Here is a 20,387-nt window from a genome sequence, read left to right on the forward strand (position 1 = left end):
ACTCCTCACTGAGGTTCCACAGAACGTCACCTCTTCCCACACTGGGTTCCACACTCCGCACAAATGGAAATGCTGGCTCTTAAAACAGTTTCTTTTGCTTCCGAGTTTGGCTCATTCTATTTCCTCACCTATAACACTTTCTATCCCCTCCCGCACCAGCTAGCTTCTGCATCACGAACCTCCGCGTTCTTCCTTCAGCGGGCTCTTCCCATGTCCCAGGCTCCTGCAGGAGAAGCCAGCCCAGTGTGCAAGTACTTTCAACTCGTGGCCTGTGTCACGCTCGCTAACAGCCCACTGATGAAAGCAAGGCAGGGGTAAGTCCAGACTGAAGGGGTGGAAAAATGAATTCCACGTGTTGGGAGCAGTGATGAAATTCCAATAAATTAGGACAAACACATAAGGATGGGGGAATTATTGTAGTTCTTTGCAGGCCCTTTATCACACTTTCCCTCTCTCTGTCAGCTCCTACTCACCTTCTGCTCTCAATCTAGACACTCACCTAATCCCTAGCGTGAGTGAGAAACTCCCACAGCACCTTCCTGCATCACTGCTACTGCCCGGATCCCTCTCCATGCCGGTGAACAGTGGCGACAATGACATGGGACATGCTGGCCTCCCAAGCATACCGGGGGGGCTGTGCTTTCCACTTTATGGCAGCGTGGGACCAGCCTTCCCCAGTGACGCCAAGGGACTGAGAGGAGGAGGGAGTTCCAGTTTCTGTTTTGTTTTCGTTGCCTAGTACAGTACCTGGTTTTTATTTCTTAAAAATACCTGTGACAAACACTTAACTATAAAAGTAAAATGGGATAAGTTCCATTTTTAAAGACACAAAGAATATTCTTGAGATCCCTGCAAGATCTGAGATAGTATAAAATTAACTGGAGTAAGAATAAAACACCAGAGGGAAGGAAAGAGAAAACCAGCCAGAGAAAGCAGCACTTCCTTTTATTAGGCTCACAACGCCGTTTTGAAGTCCAGCCTCTCTCTGTAAAATGTGTCTTTCTCATTAACGCTCCATCGGAAAGCAGACAGACTTGGTCTTCACTGTGTCTCTGTGGTGCACCCTGCCACACCCAAGCTTCATAACCAGCCACATCTCAGAGAAGAGTCTGTGGAGGCCGGCGGTGATGGACCGGCCTCCCTCCACACACACACACACCCCCACACCCCCCCCACACACACACTCTTAAATATGTACACACATACTTTTTTTTTTTTTTTCAAAAATAATATAACAGGTCTACACAGATCTATTAATTATTTAAAGTTTCACAGCAAGGCCTATGCTTCATTATAAGCATTTTTTACTTTGGATTAAAGTGAGAACTTTAGGCCTAAAAACAGATTTAAGATTATTGAACAAAGGCCATATAGCAACACAGACACAATAAATCTTGATCATCAGACAACTAGAAGTACTCTGTGGATATCCTTATGCTAGTCCCACTCCATATCCTCATCAATTATTTTCATTTTAACTAAAATACTAAAGTAAAATAGTTCACTGAAATAATCTTCTATTCATTATATTAGCATATATACCAAATTATACTAACTGCCTGATAGTCTCTATATACCAAGACTATATTTTTGTTATACTTCATTAAATATGGTATCCAACCAGCAACCACACACAAGGAATGCATACTGAACAACAAGGGAAGGAGAGAACAATAATTTGCAGGCTATCTTTTACATGGCACTCAAAACAAAACAAGTAAGAGAAGCCTTACAAGATACTAGTAGGTAACAAACTAATTTGCAGTGACATTTAATATAGTTTTATCAGAAGGAATACATTTAGGTCATATACAGAAACACACATAAACTATGTGAAACTCTAGGATTTCTCCTAAGAGTATTCAAAATGCTCATCAAAAGTTAATTAGTATAATAAAAATGGTGACCAGGTGATTGAATAAACAGAATGTCATTTAATATATTAAAAACACAGATTCTGGGAATAGATTCTACCTCCCAAATACCCAGAAATCTGAGTTAACAGATCCTCTACTTTGCATACCTGATACTAATAAAAATATGAAGTGTTTTCACAGACTATAAATGCAAGGCCACAGCCTAAGGGACAGTCACAGAAAGAATAAATGAACACAATCTTGCCGGAGTGAGCACAGAGAGCTCCTGCATTTTTGGTCCCCAACCCCACCCCAAGGGCCATTTCTTTGAGGAAAAAAATCAACAGTTCAAGCCCATGACCTTGGGCCCCACAAGCTATTACCCAGCCCAAGCTTGGCACCAGACAGTCTTTCAGATGCCAGTACGATGCTGGATCCTTCAACTGGACAGGCCCTCTTCATGCCTCCAGGTTCCGACCGGCACCACCTCTTCCCACAGAAGGGGTCAGCACAATGAAGCCACAATGGGGGGCCCGGGAAGAACTAGAAGAAGGAGGTGTCAGATGAAAAAGCACCGGCCAGCCGGAAATCCTCTTTGGTGAGAACACTGTACATGCGCTGAGGCAGCGCCCGGGAGTAGGGGGCGGGGCGGGGCACCGTGGTGCGCAGGATGAGCTCCCGGCCAGCAGGGGGTGGGAAGTCTGACACCGAGCTCTGCCTTCTCTCCTCCACGGAGCCCATTCTCTTCGGTTCCTCCTCCGGTGGAGCCATGGCTGCAGCCTTGAATAGAATCAAATGCTAAATTCAAGATCAAGTTGGTGCTAAACTTAGATCACTATGAAGGACAGATGAATAAACATGATAAACGAAGAAAAATGTTTTACATTATTCAGTAATGTTGTCAACTATGTTATGATTATTCAAGAACACAACACAGAAAATACAACAAGTGTGAAACATTACATGAGCAGCCAGAGATTACAAATAAATTGGTGAGAGAGAGACAGAAGGGATAATGACTGCCAGGCAATCTGCTTTGAAAAGTGGGGGCCATATTCAAACATCTGATGAAGAGGGAAAATGTGCTGCTTTCTGTGTTTCTTCTAGCAAAGACCCAAGACAGAGTCTGACGTCCTCAGACCAGTAATGGAGCTGGTTCTCTCAGAGGCCAGAAAGGTGTTTTTATGCCGGATTCCAATTCTTTCTAAGGTTCACTGGTTGAATTACAACTGGGGCCAGTGGTTCTGTTTGTGGGCAGCTAATGTGAGACAGCAGGGAGCTCTACGTAATGTAGCAATGGCAACAAAAACCAAGTTCTCAATATCAAAGGCATCTATTTTCTCATTAAAATTGCATAAAATACATATTCAATTAGTCTTAATTTTAACTCTGATCACTACAGTTGTTTCATTTCTCTGATCACTGTATTTCTTGATTTGAAAAAAAATATTTTTGGCAATGGAAATATGAAACTACGCTATACAAGAATCAGCAAGAAAGGCATGTCAAATCCAAACTATCAATATTAAAGAGGTCGATAGTCTTAATGATCTTACAAAGTTAAAGGGAGGGGAAGGAACAAGAAACTATGAGGGACAAGGCTGTTTGTTACCTCATCAGAAGATTCAGTCAGCTTGAGAAAGGGTGAGAAAAGAAACAGTGATGAAAAGGAAACAAAACCAAGCAAGATGGTTTTAAAAAGAGACAAGGAATTTCAAGATTATTTCAGATAGCATGCACTACATTAAGGAACATGATTCTATCAAAAGAATTATCAAGACAAACATTCAACACACCTAGTTATCAAATTGAGCAGACATACCCACTACTCATGCATCTGATGGCTCAACAAGTGACATACAGAATGTCATTTAATGGGAAAATGATTTAACAAAAATCTATCTCTTTTTTTAAAAAAAATGTTTATTGATTTTTTTTAAGAGACAGAGGAAGAGAGAGGGATAGAGAGATGGAAATATCAATGAGAGAAATATCATCAATCGGCTGTCTCCTATACACCCCCTACTGGGTGAGGATGAGTCCATAATCTGGGCATGTGCCCTGACCAGGAATTGAACCAGTGACCTCTTGGTTCATGGGTTGATGCTCAACCACTGAGCCACACTGGTTGGGCAAAGAATCTGAGTTTTACTGAAAAATTAAAATGATCAGGGCTTGTGCAGGAGACAAGCAATCAATGTGCTTCTCTTACATCAATGTTTCTCTCTGTCTTTCCCTCTCTCTTCCACTCTCCCTAAAAAAAAAAGAAGAAAAAAAAAATCAATGGAAAAATATCCTCAGGTGAGGATTAACAAAAACAACAACAGAAAAGTATGATTTTTTTTGGGTTAATTATCACCAATGGATATTTTTTCCATTGATTTTTAGAGAGAGTGGAAGTGGGAAGGAGGGGGGGGGAGAGAGAAAAAGAGAGAGAGAGAGAGAGAGAGAGAGAGAGAGAGAGAGAGAGAGAGAGAGAGAGAGAGAGGGGAGCATTGATGTGAGGGAGACACACTGATTGGTAGCCTCCTGCACCTGCCTGGACAGGAGGTGGGGAGTGAACCTGAAACCAGATACATGCCCTTGATCAGGAACTGAATCCATGACCCCTTGGTGCTCAGGCAGACACTCTAATTGCTGGGCTAGACTGGCCAGGGCTAAAATGTATGAATATATAAAATTACTGTGTGCCTATATTAATAAACTGACATACAAGGTCAGTTATGAAAAAAAGAAGAATAAACTTGAGTGGTTTTCATTAGCCAGACATTTAAGGACTGAGTTGAGAAATGTACCGAACAAGAGCTTGTTTTATGGATTGGTCTGCCAATTCCCTGAAAACATTCACCACAAGGTATGGAAGTTTGAAGTAATGTGGGATGAATGAACAATTTCAGATTGGCTATATGATGAGGCCCTGAAAAGATGATACATTCTTATATTTATTGATGTAGAAAGATAATTATATTGTGTGGACATCAAAAATAATAAAGTAAATTATATAATACTAGAGGCCTGGTGCATGAATTTGTGCACAGGTGGGGTCTGGCTGACTTAGGGAAAGGGATGTGGGAGGTTAGTTGGCCGGCCGGCCACACCCACTGGTTGAACTCCTGGTTGAAGGGGAAATTTGCATATTAGCCTTTTATTATATAGGACTAGAGGCCCGGTGCATGAATTCATGCCTGGGTGGGGTCCCTTGGGCTAGCTAGCAATCTAGGCTTATGGGGCTGCAGGAGGCTGTCTGGCTGGGGAGAGGGGTAGCAGGAGGTGTGCTGGTTGGGTGGAGGTGCTAAGGGAGGTTGGCTATGGGAGTGCACTGACCAGCAGGGGCAGCTTCTGCATTAAGTGTCTGTCCCTTGGTGGACAGTGCATGTCATAGTGATTGGTTGACTGGTTGTTCCGTCCTAATGGTTACTTAGGCTTTTATTTATATATATATATATATATATATATATATATATATATATATATATATATTCCTATTTTTATAAAATATACATATATTTGTATACACTACTTGTTAAATGCTGATGTGATCTTCAGTGGGAAGTAAGATTAATGTGATTAATTTTTAATGTGATTAATGATTCCTTTAGAATTTTCTGTGTTGCCCAAATTTTTACAATGAGCCTTTACTTATAGTCTGGGAGGTGGAGGAGGGGAGATTGGAGGCTATTTCCATTTTGGGGAGAATAATTTTGCTTAACTATTCAAAACAAGTAACTCTCTCAGCATTAAATATATGAATACTTCAGGTTTTAAATCCTCTTAATACACAAATTTTAGAAACTGAGGAGAGTTTTTGCAACATGAGGAAAGAAAGTTCATATTTCTCATAACAAGAAATGAGCTCTTTAGCAATCTGGTGATTAAGCAGGCGAAGAAGACATAGGGTGTGAAAACAAACTTGGTTCTTTCTTTCATGCCAGACAAAAAAACAAAACAAATCAAAGTAATTATCTATTGCTTTCTAGAATTCGCATTTATAAGGAACTAAAATTCTTAGTTTTTAACTGGAAATTTTTAAATTTAAAGAGCTACCCTCATAAATAACCTCAGGTTTTAATTCTTCCTAAAAATTCAGATACATATATTTGGCCATGATTTTGATATATTAAATAGAATACTCCAGATGAACTCAAAGGAGATTATGAAGTTTTTACTCCTTGTGTAAATCCATTAAAAGTATTTTTCTTATTTGATTCTGAGAATCATACCTTCAAACCAGGTAAGGGCCCGGGGCTCAGTGCACTGGGTAATATTCTAGCAGAAACTTCAGGGTTAACAAGCCCGGACATGAGTCCCCGTGGGATGCCAGCACTTCTTATCCATGAACAGCGGGACAGAGAGCATCAGTACAAAGGCTAACTAGCAGCATCTCTATGAAAACGGCAATCTCAGTGCTTTAGGATGTCAGAAGTTACAATCTGATTCTAAACCTGTGCTTCCATAGCAGAAGTCATGCTAAAGAAGATGTTTCAAATCAGGCTTCTTCTGTGAAGCCTGTTTCCATCCCCAAACTCTGAAACCCTGTGCCTCCTCCCTAGGAACTCGCCGTTATAAAAACAGTTGGATTTACTAACTTCATAGTTAAGCTGGGAAACCATTTGCTGTACATGGAGTCTGACCAGTAAGACTGAGCCCCATTCTAATTTAAAAGTAGGGGACATTTTTTCCTAAGCACAGGACTGGCCATTGGCCATTGAGTCCCTATCAAATTAAGAAAGCAACATCTGACCGCAATACCCAGGCTCACACTGGGCCAGCAGCTATAGGAGCAGCCATGTGTCGGAATCAAAACAGCGCCCCACTGGGCAGAGGGCTGGCGAAGCCACAGCATGTCAGAGAGGAGCCTCACGTACCCGCTGTGCGTTCACAAACAGCTTGTGAATGATCCTGCCGGCGTGCCCTCTTCCCGCGCCCACCACCAGCACTTCGGGCTGCTCTAAAAGGCAGCTCACAAACCTGGGGAGAAAGAATAGAAGGTGAGCCGCTCACTTCCCATCAGTCCTCCAGATTAATTCTGTGGACAAACATTCACAATGATACTGGCTCAACTACCATGGCTGGAGTGGGATTTTATAACAGGATAAATTGATATTTGGAATTAAAATCGACTCAAATGATAATTCTTACTACCTTTTAAGCATTTTCATAAAATTTGTGAAAAGCCCATCTCTGTCAAAGTGCAAGAAGAAATATTCAGTAAAAGTTGATAACAAAAACCCAGTTTCATTTATACAACAAAGCAATGATCCATGTTAATTGTTTTTATTCTTTTAAAAATATTGATATTTTTAAATCCTCACTTAAGGATATTTTTGTTTTTTAATTAATTTGAGAAAGTGAGAGGAAGGGGTAGAGGGAGAGAGAGAAAGAAACATTGATCAGCCAAGACAGGTTTGGCTCAATGGATAGAGCGTCGGCTTGGGGACTGAAGGGTCCCGGGTTTGATTCCGGTCAAGGGCATGTACCTTGGTTTCGGGCATATCCCCAGTGCGGGGTGTGCAAGAGGCAGCTGATCGATGACTCTCTCTCTCATTGATGTTTCTAACTCTCTCTCTCTCTCTCCCTTCCTCTTTGTACAAAAATCAATAAATTAAAAAAAAAAAAAAAAAAGAACTGGGGTATGGGAGGGACCTTTTTCTGTGCTGAAAAATAAATATACATATATGCCTGCCCAAACAAAATGTATTTCTGAAAGGGCACACAAATACTTTAATAGCCAATGCTGGGGGCGGGGAGGGGCGGCGGCTAAACACTACAATTCACAGATTAATAATATCTCTTTTTGTACCTATTTCATTTACCATATGCCTACATTAGTTTTCAATAATAAAAGAAAACATTGTAAGTGTGTCTGTGAGGAGAATATGTATATATATATAGAGAGAGGAAAATGTGTAAGGATTTATTAATAGAGCTGTGGGTAACAAGATTACACCCACTCACCCTAGCCAGTTTGGTTCAGTGGACAGAGAGCGTTCGTTGGTCTCTGTTCCACTCTCCAATGGAAAAATATCTCAGATGAGGATTAAAAAAAAATAAAAAAGATTAGATCCATTCTATTGACAAATAGTTGCTGAATATCTGTTCTATGAAAGTTACTGGTAATACAACAGTAAGCAAAGCTAAAGAGAAAACAAACAAACAACCCCCCCCCCCCCCGCCCTTTACATAGCTTACTTTCTAGTTTTAGAGAGAAAGTGTGTGTTAGGGAGGTTTTTATATTTAACTTTATCTATGTTCTAATCTTTGAGAAAAATTAGGGCTCTCACAATAAAAATTTAAATAAGATCCTTTAGCTAATCAATTTCCCCCAAATGTTTTTGTTTGTTTGTTTTTCACAAAAGGCAATGGTATAAACTGGTTAACATTAACTTTTAAAAAGTCATATATAAATTTCTACTGTAAGGACTCTTATTAAAAATTATTGGAGAATGTTATCAAAGAACAGAGATAGTGAGCATTTTTCTAAATAGTAAGAGAACCTCTGATTTTCAAATGCTACCTACTAGTCAAGAGTCAAATCAATTAAGAAAGGTTATATAATCAAATTTTAGCATAAGCAAATACAAATTTGCTTATGTGTAGAAGCTGATCAACCAAACTTAGATGTATAAAATGGAACTCAGACATGAGATAAATGAGATAATTAATTTGAGAAAGTGAGAGGAAGGGGTAGAGAGAGAGAGAGAAAGAAACATTGATCAGCCAAGACCGGCTCGGGGACTGAAGGGTCCCGGGTTCGATTCCAGTCAAGGGCGTGTACCTTGGTTGCGGGCATATCCCCAGTAGGGGGTGTGCAAGAGGCAGCTGATCGATGACTCTCTCTCATCGATGTTTCTAATTCTCTGTCTCTCTCCCTTCCTCTCTGTACAAAATCAATAAAATATATTTAAAAAAGAAAGAAAGAAAGAAAGAAACATTGATCAGTTGCCTCCTGTACATGCCCCAACAGAGGACTGGACCCACAACCTAGGTTATGTGCCCTGACCAGTAATCGAACCATAATCTTTTGGTGCCTGGGATGATACTTCAATTAACTGAGCCAGCGGTCAGGGTTGCTTTGTTTTTTTGAGGTGTATAAGTGTACATGTGCGTGCATGCACAAAATGCATGTTTTGCTGGGCAGTGTAAACTGTGCCATTTTGTGCTGGAAATACAGTACTGCCAAGTCTATCACAGAGCTGTAGAATAGAGCTAAGAGAGTCAAAGGCAGAACCGCCAAGCACGCACTGCCTGCTCACTGATACTGCTATTTTAGAAATGACTCACTTGATTAGAGCTCATTCTGCTCATTTAAAAGGAAGGCATTTTCCATTATGCTCAATTAATATTTGACAAAGGAGGCAAGAACATACAATGGAGTCAAGACAGTCTCTTCAATAAATGGTGCTGGGAAAATTGGACAGATTCATGGAAAAAAATGAAACTAGATCACCAACTTACAAAGAATAAACTCAAAATGGATAAAAGACTTAAATGTAAGTCAGAAAACCATAAAAATCCTAGATGAAACCATAGGCAGCAAAATCTCAGACATCTCTTGTAGTAATATGTTTATAGATATATCTCTTAGGGCAAAGGAAACGAAGGAGAAAATAAACAAATGGGACTACATCAAAATAAGAAGCTTTTGCACAGCAAAAGAAACCATCAACAAAACGAAAAGAGAGCCTGTTGTATCGGAGGACATATTTGGCAATGATACAGCTGATATAGGGTCAATATCCAAAATATATAAGGAACTCATACCACTTAACAAAACGAAGACAAATAATCCAATTAAAAATGGGCAAAGTACCTAAATAGATACCTCTCCAAAGTGGACATACAGATGGCCAAGAGGCATATGAAAAAATGCTCAAACTCACTGATCATCAGAGATGCAAATTAAAATGACAATGGGGTATCACCTCACACTTGTCGGAATGGTTACTATCAACAAATGACAATCAGCAAATGACAAGTGCTGGTGAGGATGTGCAGAAAAAGAAGCCCTAGCGTAGTGCTGGTGGAAATATAGACCGGTGCAGTCATTATAGAAAATAGTATGGAGTTTCCTCAAAAAATTAAATATGGAACTTCCATTTGACCTAGTGATCCCACTTCTAGGAATATAACCTAAGACACCAATCAGAAAAAGCATTCACTCCTGTGTTCATAGCAGTGCAATTATACAATAGCTAAGATCTGAATATAGCACAAGTGCCCATCAGTAGGCGAGTGGATAAAAAAACTGTGGTACATTTACACCATGGAATACTGTGCAGCAATTAAAACAAGGATATTTTACCCTTTAAGACAGCATGGAGGGACCTGGAGAGTAGTATGCTAAGTGAAATAAGCCAGTTAGAGGAAGACAAGTATCACATAACCTCACTCATATGTGGAATCTAGTTAACATAATAAACTGATGAATAGAGTAGATCCAGAAAAAAAGGGGAAAAAAAAGGCATTTTCAAGAACAAAGAAGGCTGGGAGAAAACTTCACTCAACAAAAGATACAAAATTCAAACAAAATCTTATTAGAAGCTATAGCAAATGCCTTGTCATATACTATTAATTTTCTAGCATCAATAATGCCATTCCTTGTGAAAAGGCTGCTGCTGATGTTAACATTATAACAAATTCAAGCTACTGAAGTAGCTAATTTGGAAACACTTTAAAGCAACACGTCATTTCAATGGGCACAAACAGACAAGCCCTCACACGGAAGGCTCCCTGAGAGCGGTGCTGCCAGGGAAGAGACTGGCCCAGGCATTCGCCTCACCTGGAGAGGCCACCCGGTCACTCTCCACACATATTTGCAAGGTGCACAGAAAATGCACCTTCGCTCTCATGGGTATTTTTAAAAATTAAATGAATATTGAGCAAAATTACGGTTGCAGAACCCCTCAGACTGTGGTTAAGGAACAGTGAGAGCTGCAAGCAAAGCTCTGAGCAGTGCTGGCGACAGTTAAGGGCTGATCCTCAGGTGCAGGCACCGCCTCAGGGAGCAAACAAGGACTTCGCTAGGAAGAGAGACCTGGGAGGCTTGCTTCTGCAAGTGGGAGCAATGGAAACACTAGAAAGTACTCAGAAATACAGTAAAGGTCAAACCCCATGATAATTATTTCTCTGAATCTGGCCAATGCTTATTACAAATAATAGGAGCGTATCACAAAGAATCTTGACATTTCATTAAAATTTTCTAAAGGAGTGGTGGATTTTCCTACTGCAGACAAAAATAAGCGAGTCAAATAGCAATTACCTTTCGAGATCTTCCTTTTCCTCCTCTTGTTCACATCTCTCAGTTCCAAACTTGGCTTTCAGTGAGCGGGCTCTGGCAATTAGGGCTTCCACATTAGTAATTTGATGGATGATTTCCTAACAGTAGAAAAGGGGAAGTCATATATTGGAAAACAGCAAAGAAAGGCTCAGCCTTTTAAAATGTTTCTTGAAAGTAATTACTGCCCACAAGGAGGAGAGAGTACTTGGCGAGATGCTGACTGTCTACCCAACTTACTTCTAGTTTCTTGTCTTCTGGATTGGGAAAGTGCAGGACTTTGCTGGAATGGGATATTATCTGCTTGATAATCTTCTTAACGGAAGAAATGTTTTCCAGACCTTCTGTTAAGAAGATCAAAACCATCATTAAATAAGTTAGACAAAATACACTTTCATTTTAGAAATGAACTAATTACTAATCAAAACGGACATTTACCTTCTTCCTTTACCTTGAGCACGGCTGCATGAATCACACAAGGTAGCAGGTGCCGAGCAAGGTCTGCAGGTTTCTGCATTGCCAGATAGTGCAGCACCTGGAGGAGGCACACACTCAGACAAATTAGCAATGCAGTTGCCTGCGAATAAAGCAGCCATTTATGAAACAAAAAAATCCTCTGGACCAGTGATTTTCAACCTTTTTCATCTCATGGCTCATATAAACTCATTACTAGAATTCTACAGCACACCAAAAAATATATTTTTTGCGAATCTGACCAAAAATAGGTATAATTTTGATTCATTCACACCAGACAGCTATTGTTGTGTTGGCTGTTGTCATTTTTTTATTTGACAATCTAAGAGAAAAGAGGTCACTGTCCCTGACTAAGTAGTCAGGTGTTGTACGCTTTAAAAATTCTTGCAGCTCACCTGCTGAAAATTGCTGCTTTGGACCACTGAACTCACATCTGTAACAAAAGTAGAGAAGAGCTCTCTTCTCTTGGTGTCTACCCCTACATTCCAGGCAAATAGCTACTACTGCCAAAGGTAAGAATAATGTTACTGAGGACAACTGCTTACTCTGTCCTCAATAAGGGTCAATATTCTCATATCCCTGTCCCCACTTCCATATGTAATGCAGCAAATTAGGAAAAAATACAAGGAAAATAAAAACTACCTATAAATCATACCTCCTACAGATAGAATTATTAATGGTGTAACATTTTCATTGCAGAATTTTTCAAAATACCAAGCACACACAACGTATTAAATGAACTAATATGAAGTGTCTAAAATACTGTTTGTGATCTATTTTTCTCACTTATTATTTCTAAACATTTCTAGGTACCCTCCAATGATTTTTTTGGTTTGGTTGTTTTGTTTTTGTTTTTTAAAATGGAAATTGTTTTGCTTTTCTGATTTAAAAAATACAGCATTTTTATCACACAGATTGACTCTTCTTTCTATGGGGATGGAGGGCCCGGGTGACAGATTGGTGTGTGGCCAATTGATTAAGATTGTTTTTGGGAGAGGACATAAGGTATTAACCAGGTCTGATGTCACTGGGTTTTATTTAGCACAAGTGATGCCCTTTTTCTTTTTTAAAAATATTCTTGAATTGCAGTTTTAAACATTTATCGTTTTGATTTTGATTTTTAATCCTCACCTGAGGATATATTTTTATGGTGTTTTTTTTTTGTGGGGGGGAGAGAAAAGGGGAGAGGGGGAGAGAGAGAGAGAGAGAGAGAGAGAGAGAGAGAGAGAGAGAGAGAGAGAGAGAGAGAGAGAGAGAGAGAATGGAAGGGAGGGAGAGAGAAGAAAAGGAGGAGGGGGAGGGAGAGAAACATTGACTGGTATGTCAGACCAGAAATCAAATCCACAACCTTTTTGTGTGCGGGATGATGTTCCAACCAACTGAGCCACCTGACCAAGGCTAGTGTTTTGATTTTTCTTCAAGGACTCCAATAAAATGAGTATTATTCCTACTTTTCCTATTTTCCATTTCTACTATTTTCCCTCCAACCCCCTTTAGTCCTTTTGCCACTTTTTCTTGATGCCTTTTAAATATTATATTTAAATAAAATCCACTCTCTCTTGGGCCTCTTGTCATTTAGTTTTTATTTTTGATATGGTGTCTTTTTCTTCGATTTTTTTAAAATATATTTTATTGATTTTGTACAGAGAGGGAGGGAGAGAGAGTTAGAAACATCAATGAGAGAGAGTCATTGATCAGCCGCCTCTTGAATACCCCCCACTGGGTATATGCCAGAACCCAAGGTACATGCCCTTGACCGGAATTGAACCCGGGACCTTTCAGTCCCCAAGCCGACGCTCTAGCCATTGAGCCAAACCGGTTTCGGCTTTTTCTTCGATTTCTATCTTGAGTTAAACCAGCTATGGTTTCACTACTTTGCAGTTTTGGGGTCCATTTTTGCTCTTGGTTTTAGTATTTCTGATTAAAAGTAATTTTTCATATCCCCCATGCTTGTTTAAAGATATCTGATTCAGTATATATGGAGTGTTGTTAACAATTTTCTGCTTCATGGTCAACTTTCTGGGAAATGTTTTTATTAGCTAACTGATCCACCTGCATTTTTTTTTTTTATAGTTTTGTATGGATGTGATCTGCTCTTGAGTACACCTAGTTATGCCACAATTTGAAAGTGGCCCTTTTCTGTTCTTTAAAGGACAGCAGAGGATGAGGGAGGTTTGTAAGTTATTTATTTTTTTTGTTTTTTTATTGATTTGGTAGAGGAAGGATGAGAGAGAGAGGGATAGAAATATCAGTGATGAGAGAGAATCATGCCCCTTACTGGGACTGAGCCCGCAACTCAGGCATGTGCCCTAACCAGGAAGAAAACGTGACCTCCTAGTTCATGGGCTCAACCAAGCCACACTGGCCAGGCCTTGTTTGTCTTTCACTTCTGCATGATCCTTAATTTCCCTCTCATTTCCTTCTTTCCCATCATTGCTTTATCTCTAAGGGGTATCAATGATTCTCTATATATTTGGTTTCCCAAGACAGTTTCTCTAAGTGTTCACTTGTCATCCAGCTTAAGCTAAAACCTCTCCCTGTAGCCATGCTGTGAACTATCAAGCTCTACCTGTACCAAGTACTTTGGTGCCCAGTGTTAAGCTCTCTCTTTCTGGGGTGACTCTGTGCTCTGTCAGTCTTCTGTATCCCTCAGCTCTGCTTGAAACTCTGTCCATGCTCTCCTGCTGCCTGAGACTAAAACCAACAGTAGTTAGCATATGAATGCAAAAAGACCCATTGAAGGCTTTTGATATATGCTGTGAGATGAGACAGTCCAATGGTAAGCATTCTCTATAAAATATGGATATCTTATTTTTGGGCTAAGTGCAACTAATTCTGAAATCTTAAATAACGTGAACTAGGAGGTCACGTTTTCATTCCTGGTTAGGGCACATGCCTGAGTTGCAGGCTCAATCCCAGTAAGGGGCATGATTCTCTCTCATCATTGATATTTCTATCCCTCTCTCCCTCATCCTTCCTCACCCAAATCAATAAACAAAAAAAATAACTTACGAACCTCCCTCATCCTCTGTTGTCCTTTATAATATTGCCCTGCTGTTGGCTGAATGCCTCAAAGCAATTCCCTTCCCTGATAATCCTTTTACGGTTTACCAAATTTTACCTTTGATATACCTGTATCCATTCCTAAAGGGCAAATGTGTATTCAAGTAAATAAAAAGCAGACTGGCAGAAGTCTGTGAGCTTCTCCACTAGAGAGAGGTTTCCACCTGCCCCCTCCCCCCGATGCCTTCTAAATTCTTATTTCTTGTCTAGGTTTTCATTTGTGCGCAACGGCCTTCTTCAGATCCTGAACTCTAGCTGTGCTGGACGTGGCACCTGCAGCAATGGGAATTCCATTGGAATTTGGCTTGTTTCTCTACTTATAATTTTAATTTGAAGGTCACTGTAATCTCTGTCTCCTAGTAATGCTTAAGGCATGGATTTACTTACTTATTAATTATATGGGATTATTTGGGAGGCCAGTGGATGGTGGGTAGGAGGGTATGGGGCAATTTGATATCAGACAGCTACCACTATTCATTAGAATTCCAAATACTTTTTAGTAACTGAAAAGCAGTTCACTAAATGATCATACCATAATTTACTGAACCAAGCTTATTTTTGGTAACTTTGGTTATAGACCCACTTTTCACTAAAAAATAATTATTTCCTTAATAAATTTATTGGTAGAATTGCTAGGTCAAAGGACGTAGCCATTTTTAAGGCTTTTGATATATGCTATGAGATGAGACAGTCCAATGGTAAGCATTCTCTATAAAATATGGATATTTTATTTTTGGGCTAACTGCAACTAATTCTGAAATCTTGAATATAAATAGTAGGTACATAAAAAGCTCATTAAGTTCCAATGCTTTGCTTCTCAAGAGTGTCCAAAGATCTCATGTCTCTGATAGTGAGTCTTTTAAATGCTAGAACAATAACTACCACTTCAGTGTTAGATAGCCAAACCTCAGTTACCTTTTCTGCTTCCCGTGTATCGTCAAAGAGTCTCCTTTGTCTTCTGGCAGGAACTGGCTTAGCGGTTTCCCAGGCTTCCACCCACATGTTGCTTGGAATCTTCATTCGGGCACTCAGTTCTCCTTTCAGAACCGTGTTTCCCTTTTCATCAATCACTTCCTCTTCGATGTAATCCCGGGGTGAGTACCACCTCACAAAGTCTTCCAGACAGCAACCTGGATTAGCTGCCTAAATCAAGGCCAAAAATACAGCAGAACCAAATAAAAATCAACAGTTACTGATAAACCTGTTTGCAAGATCATACTTTCCCCTTCACAAAAAGCCTACCTAATCTTTATAAAATCTAATATGTGACATGAGTTTGGGTGTCACTTCGAAAACAGATCAAATGTTAAAATACCAAAAGCATTTTATTTTTGCTGTCTCTATTTTATAGAAAAAGAAAATACTTCCATTTGAAGAATTTGGAAATAAAAATTTTATGTAAAGTGAAAATAATTCTCTTAAACCAGTGGCCGGCAAACTGCGGCTCATGAGCCACATGCGGTTCTTTGGCCCCTTGAGTGTGGCTCTTCCACAAAATATCACATGTGGGCGCGCATGTACAGTGCGATTGAAACTTCGTGGTCCATGGGCAGAAGTCGGTTTTCGGCCTGGGCAAGTCTATTTTGAAGAAGTGGCGTTAGAACACTCAAGGGGTCAAAGAGCCACAAGAGGCTCGCAAGCCGCAGTTTGCTGACCACTGTCTTAAACAGTTAAGTAACATAGTTTAAAATTATAGTATAACTACTAAAAACTTAGAAAAGTATCAAATTAAGTTTACAGGTCATGTAAATTATATAATACACAACATGAAAGAACAACACAATAATGAAAAAATTCTGCTCTTTCCCCCCCTCGATAAATCAATACTGCAGTAAATATCAGCTAACCTCAAAAATGTTCTATTCAGCCATCAAATCCTTGTGCTTTATGTACAACATTACTCTCATATAAACTGCTTTTGTACTGTTAAGGAATTGAAATTCAAACTATTATTGTTCAGGTTTCTGAAATCTAACTAATTAAATTTTTATTCAGTGAATAATTCTATAGAATTTACAAGGGTGTATTTCAAAATCCGTTAAGTAATTACACATTCAAGCCTGGAATAAAAGTAGAGGCTTCCGCTGAAACCAGTTTGGCTCAGTAGATAGAGCGTCAGCCTGTGAACTGAAAGGTACCAGGTTCGATTCCGGTCAAGGGCATGTACCTTGGTTGCGGGCACATCCCCAGTAGGGGGTGTGCAGGAGGCGGCTGATCAATGTTTCTCTCTCATCAATGTTTCTAACTCTCTATCCTTCTCCCTTCCTCTCTGTAAAAAATCAATAAAATATATTTAAAAAAAAAAAGAAAAGAAAAAAGTAGAGGCTTCCCAGTGTTAGTAGTAAGGCACAGAGTTCTCTTTTGCAAGTGCACAGTAATATATTAGCAAAGTGCTAAGGCTGGGTATACGTATTATCCCCTGATACTCAAAGGATACATGCACACGCATTAGACACATACCTTTTGGTCATATTCCCTACCACAACAGAATCTTCCTGTATGAGTGCTATATTTAATTGCCTGAAATAGTAAGTCATGTAAACATCAACAAAGAAGTGCTATGCGGAAGGTCATTTCTTTCTTTTTAAATTAAATTAACCTTAGACCAAATGCAAGCAGACTTGAAGACAAGTTTTCTGGAATAGGTCCAATTTGGATTTCATTCTGTACTTGTCTCTGTAAGGATACTGTGGTAGGACAGGACAGATGAATATGAAGGCAGCTAGAGGTCAGGTAACTGGCCAGAGTGGCTCAGTGGTTAAGTGTAAGGTGACCAGACATCCCGATTTTTAACAATTTGTCCGCGTCCCACGGCGTTTTAAAAAAGTCCCGATTTTTGGAAAGATTCAGGACTGTCCCGCCAGAAGCGGGATGTCTGGTCACCTTAGTTAAGTGTCACCCCATACACCAAAATATTGTAGGTTCAATTCCCAGGTGGGGGACATACCTAGGTTGCAGATTCCACCCCTGGCTGGGGTGATTACAGGAGGCGATTGATCGATGGTTCTGTCTCACATCAATGTTTCTCTCTCTCTTTAAAAATAATGACATAAACTCGGGTGAAGATTAAAAGAACAACGAAAGAGCCACTGGGCAGGCTAGAATTTCCTACTGTGCACACACTCCCTTAAGCAAGTCTCTTATTTACTTTTTGATTTAACACATGCCCTGAGAGCCAAATGACTTTCCCCTCTCTCAGGAATTGAACCTGCAACCTTTTGGTGTTATGGGATAATGCTACAACCAACTGAGCCACACTGGCCAGGACCCAACTGACTTCTATTTATTCACGGTGCCAACTGTTTGTTTTAAAACAACACATCTCTCTTTCTTATTTCACAACACAAAAGAACTCACACACTTTATGTATCGTTTGTCTCTAAGGAAAATATGCAGTTTATTAAAGGTTTTTCTTTTAGTAACTATGGGGGGAATAAGCAGGGAATAAGAGCTTCCTTTTTTGTCACAAACCTGCTAGCTGGGAAGATGAAAGTGGCATGTGTTCTCATGGGTGTTTATGTTGGAGAAACTCACACTCAGGCTGGCCTAAGCACAGAGCAGGACTGAGGAGGGGTGTAGAATGGGGCCGTGGGGACCATCACGGTGCGACGGAGTAAAAAGGAAAGTCTGTGCCTGGGAGACAATTCTGGGGATCAGCAGTAGAAAGGAAGCCCTGTGGTCCAATGAACTACCCACTTGGTTTTCAAAAATATATACATAGATTTGTCTCTTCTTTCAAAAATAAGTAATAATAATAATAAAGACTTTTCTTCATCCTGAGTTTTGCAGTTAGCAAGCTACATGTCACCATTCTCCAAATTCTCTATGGCTAGATACAGGCCTAAAATGAGTAGGGAGCAAATGCCTACTCATCCTAAATGGGGACTCGTCAGAGAAACCTGCCATGACCCACTCAGTGGAGTTAGTCCCCTCTTAGACCTGCCTTCATAAAAGAACTCATCACACACTTATTTACACAACCTCCCAGAATAACTCAAAAGAGAATCCTGAGCCCTGACAGTGTGACCCACCTTAAAAGACTCCATGTCTGACAGCAGACAGGCGCTCTGCATGCGTGCCCGGAGGTGAGCCCCTTCCGCGGAGGTGCCCAATTTAGCCAGAACCTCCGACTGCTCCTCTAGCAGGTCTTCTGTCATAGGTGCTGGCTCCTGTGAAGCACAAAAGGACAAAGCTCAGCAATAGCCTTTGTGAGGACAAAGCAGGGCTATAAAAATAGAACAAAGAACAATTATCTCAGCTCTAGTAGTCCCAAGGGATGTATGGAAAAAATTTCAGAGAAATTCACAGGTTTTCTGGAACCTATATAGAAATGTACCAAATTAAAAAGAATAAATATGATTTTCAGGGTCTCTCCAACCCCAACAAATAAGATTATTACGTCCCCCTTGGTGAGAACTGATGACTACAAGACAGAAATTTGGGTGCACTAAACATTTTTCTGTCTGCTAATGATACAGAAATAACATCCTAATGATATTTTTATTTATGATATCACTAGTTGCTATAAGGTTTTTATTATAACTAATAAGAGAAGAAAATTGATATATATATGAAAATTAAAGGCAAATGAATTCAACCCCAACTAAAAGCCCCCAAATAAATTAAGTTTTATGCTGTAGGAGTTGCTTTGAGAATTTAGGTTCAAAAGACATTCTAATTATTAATTCCCATAAGAAGTTGTGGATTTTTGTTTTGGGAATCAGAGACATTACATATTTTAGTGGTAAGTCCCTCCCTCTCCCCAAAAAAAGCTACGACAAATCTAAAAGGAGGGTACACTGTAGAATCATTAAAAGAGGGACAGAAAACATCTGGAAACTTTCAAAGGGCTTTAGGAAAGTTCTAAGAGCTGATTTCATTGAAATATTAAAAACTCAACAATCCAGAAATTAACCAAACAAGCTCTCCTGTTTTGCAGTTAAAGTCAGAAAAAAACTGAACTTTTCTATCTTACCTAATATTAATAACAGAGAAACATGTAAATTGACCATACCTCTGCTACACCCACAGCCAATCAGAGTGAATATGCAAATTAACCCAACAAAGATGACAGTTAATTTGCATACATACCTGGGTCCCAGGAACCTCCTCAGCACCCTGGTCACTCCCAGCCAGCAACTGGAGGGGCAGGGGTAGGGGGTCTTTCCCAAGCCTAAAGCCTCCGTGGAAGGGGCTGAGCCTGTGATCAGAGTTGGGAGGGAGGAGGGAGCCCCTTCCCAAGCCTAAAGCCTGGGGTGGAGGCTTTAGGCTTGGGCAGGGACTGAGCTTGGGATCAGAGGGAAGGGGAAAATATCAATGGAAACATATCTCAGGTGAGGATAAAAAGAAAAATAAAGAAATGTCATATCCTATGAAAGACACATCTTGAAAATGCTTAAAGAAAGTTGTTATTTTTTCATGGTGAAGGGACTGGAGTCTGTGTTGATGAAAATACCTTGGTGGCTGTGGTGACTGGCAGTGGCTGCAGCAGTGGGGTGATGGGGCTGGTGCCTTCCCCTGATCAGCCTGGTCGCCTCCCACAAAGGGAGGCCAGACTGGAGCTTAGGTCCGCTCCCATGGGGAGCCGGCCTAAGCCATCAGTAGGACATCCCCTGAGGGCTCCCAGTATGTGAGAGGGGGCAGGCTGGGCTGAGGCACCCCTGCCCAGTGCACAAATTTTGTGCAGCGGGCCCCTAGTTCTTAGATAATAGAGTATGATA

The 20,387-nt window shown here is 40.2% G+C and overlaps 1 protein-coding gene across 6 annotated transcripts in view; it reads right to left on the reverse strand.

Moving 5' to 3' along the window:
- Positions 1–1,914: 1,914 nt before the first annotated feature.
- Positions 1,915–20,387, reverse strand: part of RAB3GAP1 (RAB3 GTPase activating protein catalytic subunit 1) — a 66,404-nt gene continuing 47,931 nt past the window's right edge. For 2 of the 6 annotated variants that reach the window (XM_036421260.2, XM_036421265.2), the window contains 8 exons: positions 18,699–18,836; positions 15,583–15,810; positions 11,569–11,707; positions 11,371–11,474; positions 11,116–11,231; positions 6,722–6,824; positions 3,469–3,489; positions 1,915–2,636 (listed from right to left, as the gene is read on the reverse strand). In XM_036421260.2, the coding sequence (XP_036277153.1) occupies positions 2,400–2,636; positions 3,469–3,489; positions 6,722–6,824; positions 11,116–11,231; positions 11,371–11,474; positions 11,569–11,707; positions 15,583–15,810; positions 18,699–18,836 (1,086 nt within the window). In that variant the 3' untranslated portion in view covers positions 1,915–2,399. The remainder of the gene's footprint in view (positions 2,637–3,468; positions 3,490–6,721; positions 6,825–11,115; positions 11,232–11,370; positions 11,475–11,568; positions 11,708–15,582; positions 15,811–18,698; positions 18,837–20,387) is intronic. The other 4 variants (XM_036421263.2, XM_036421264.2, XM_036421261.2 and 1 more) reach the window with 4 other exon arrangements.

The sequence above is a fragment of the Pipistrellus kuhlii genome, unplaced genomic scaffold, assembly GCF_014108245.1.
Source record: "Pipistrellus kuhlii isolate mPipKuh1 unplaced genomic scaffold, mPipKuh1.p scaffold_m20_p_7, whole genome shotgun sequence".
Lineage (NCBI taxonomy): Eukaryota > Metazoa > Chordata > Mammalia > Chiroptera > Vespertilionidae > Pipistrellus > Pipistrellus kuhlii.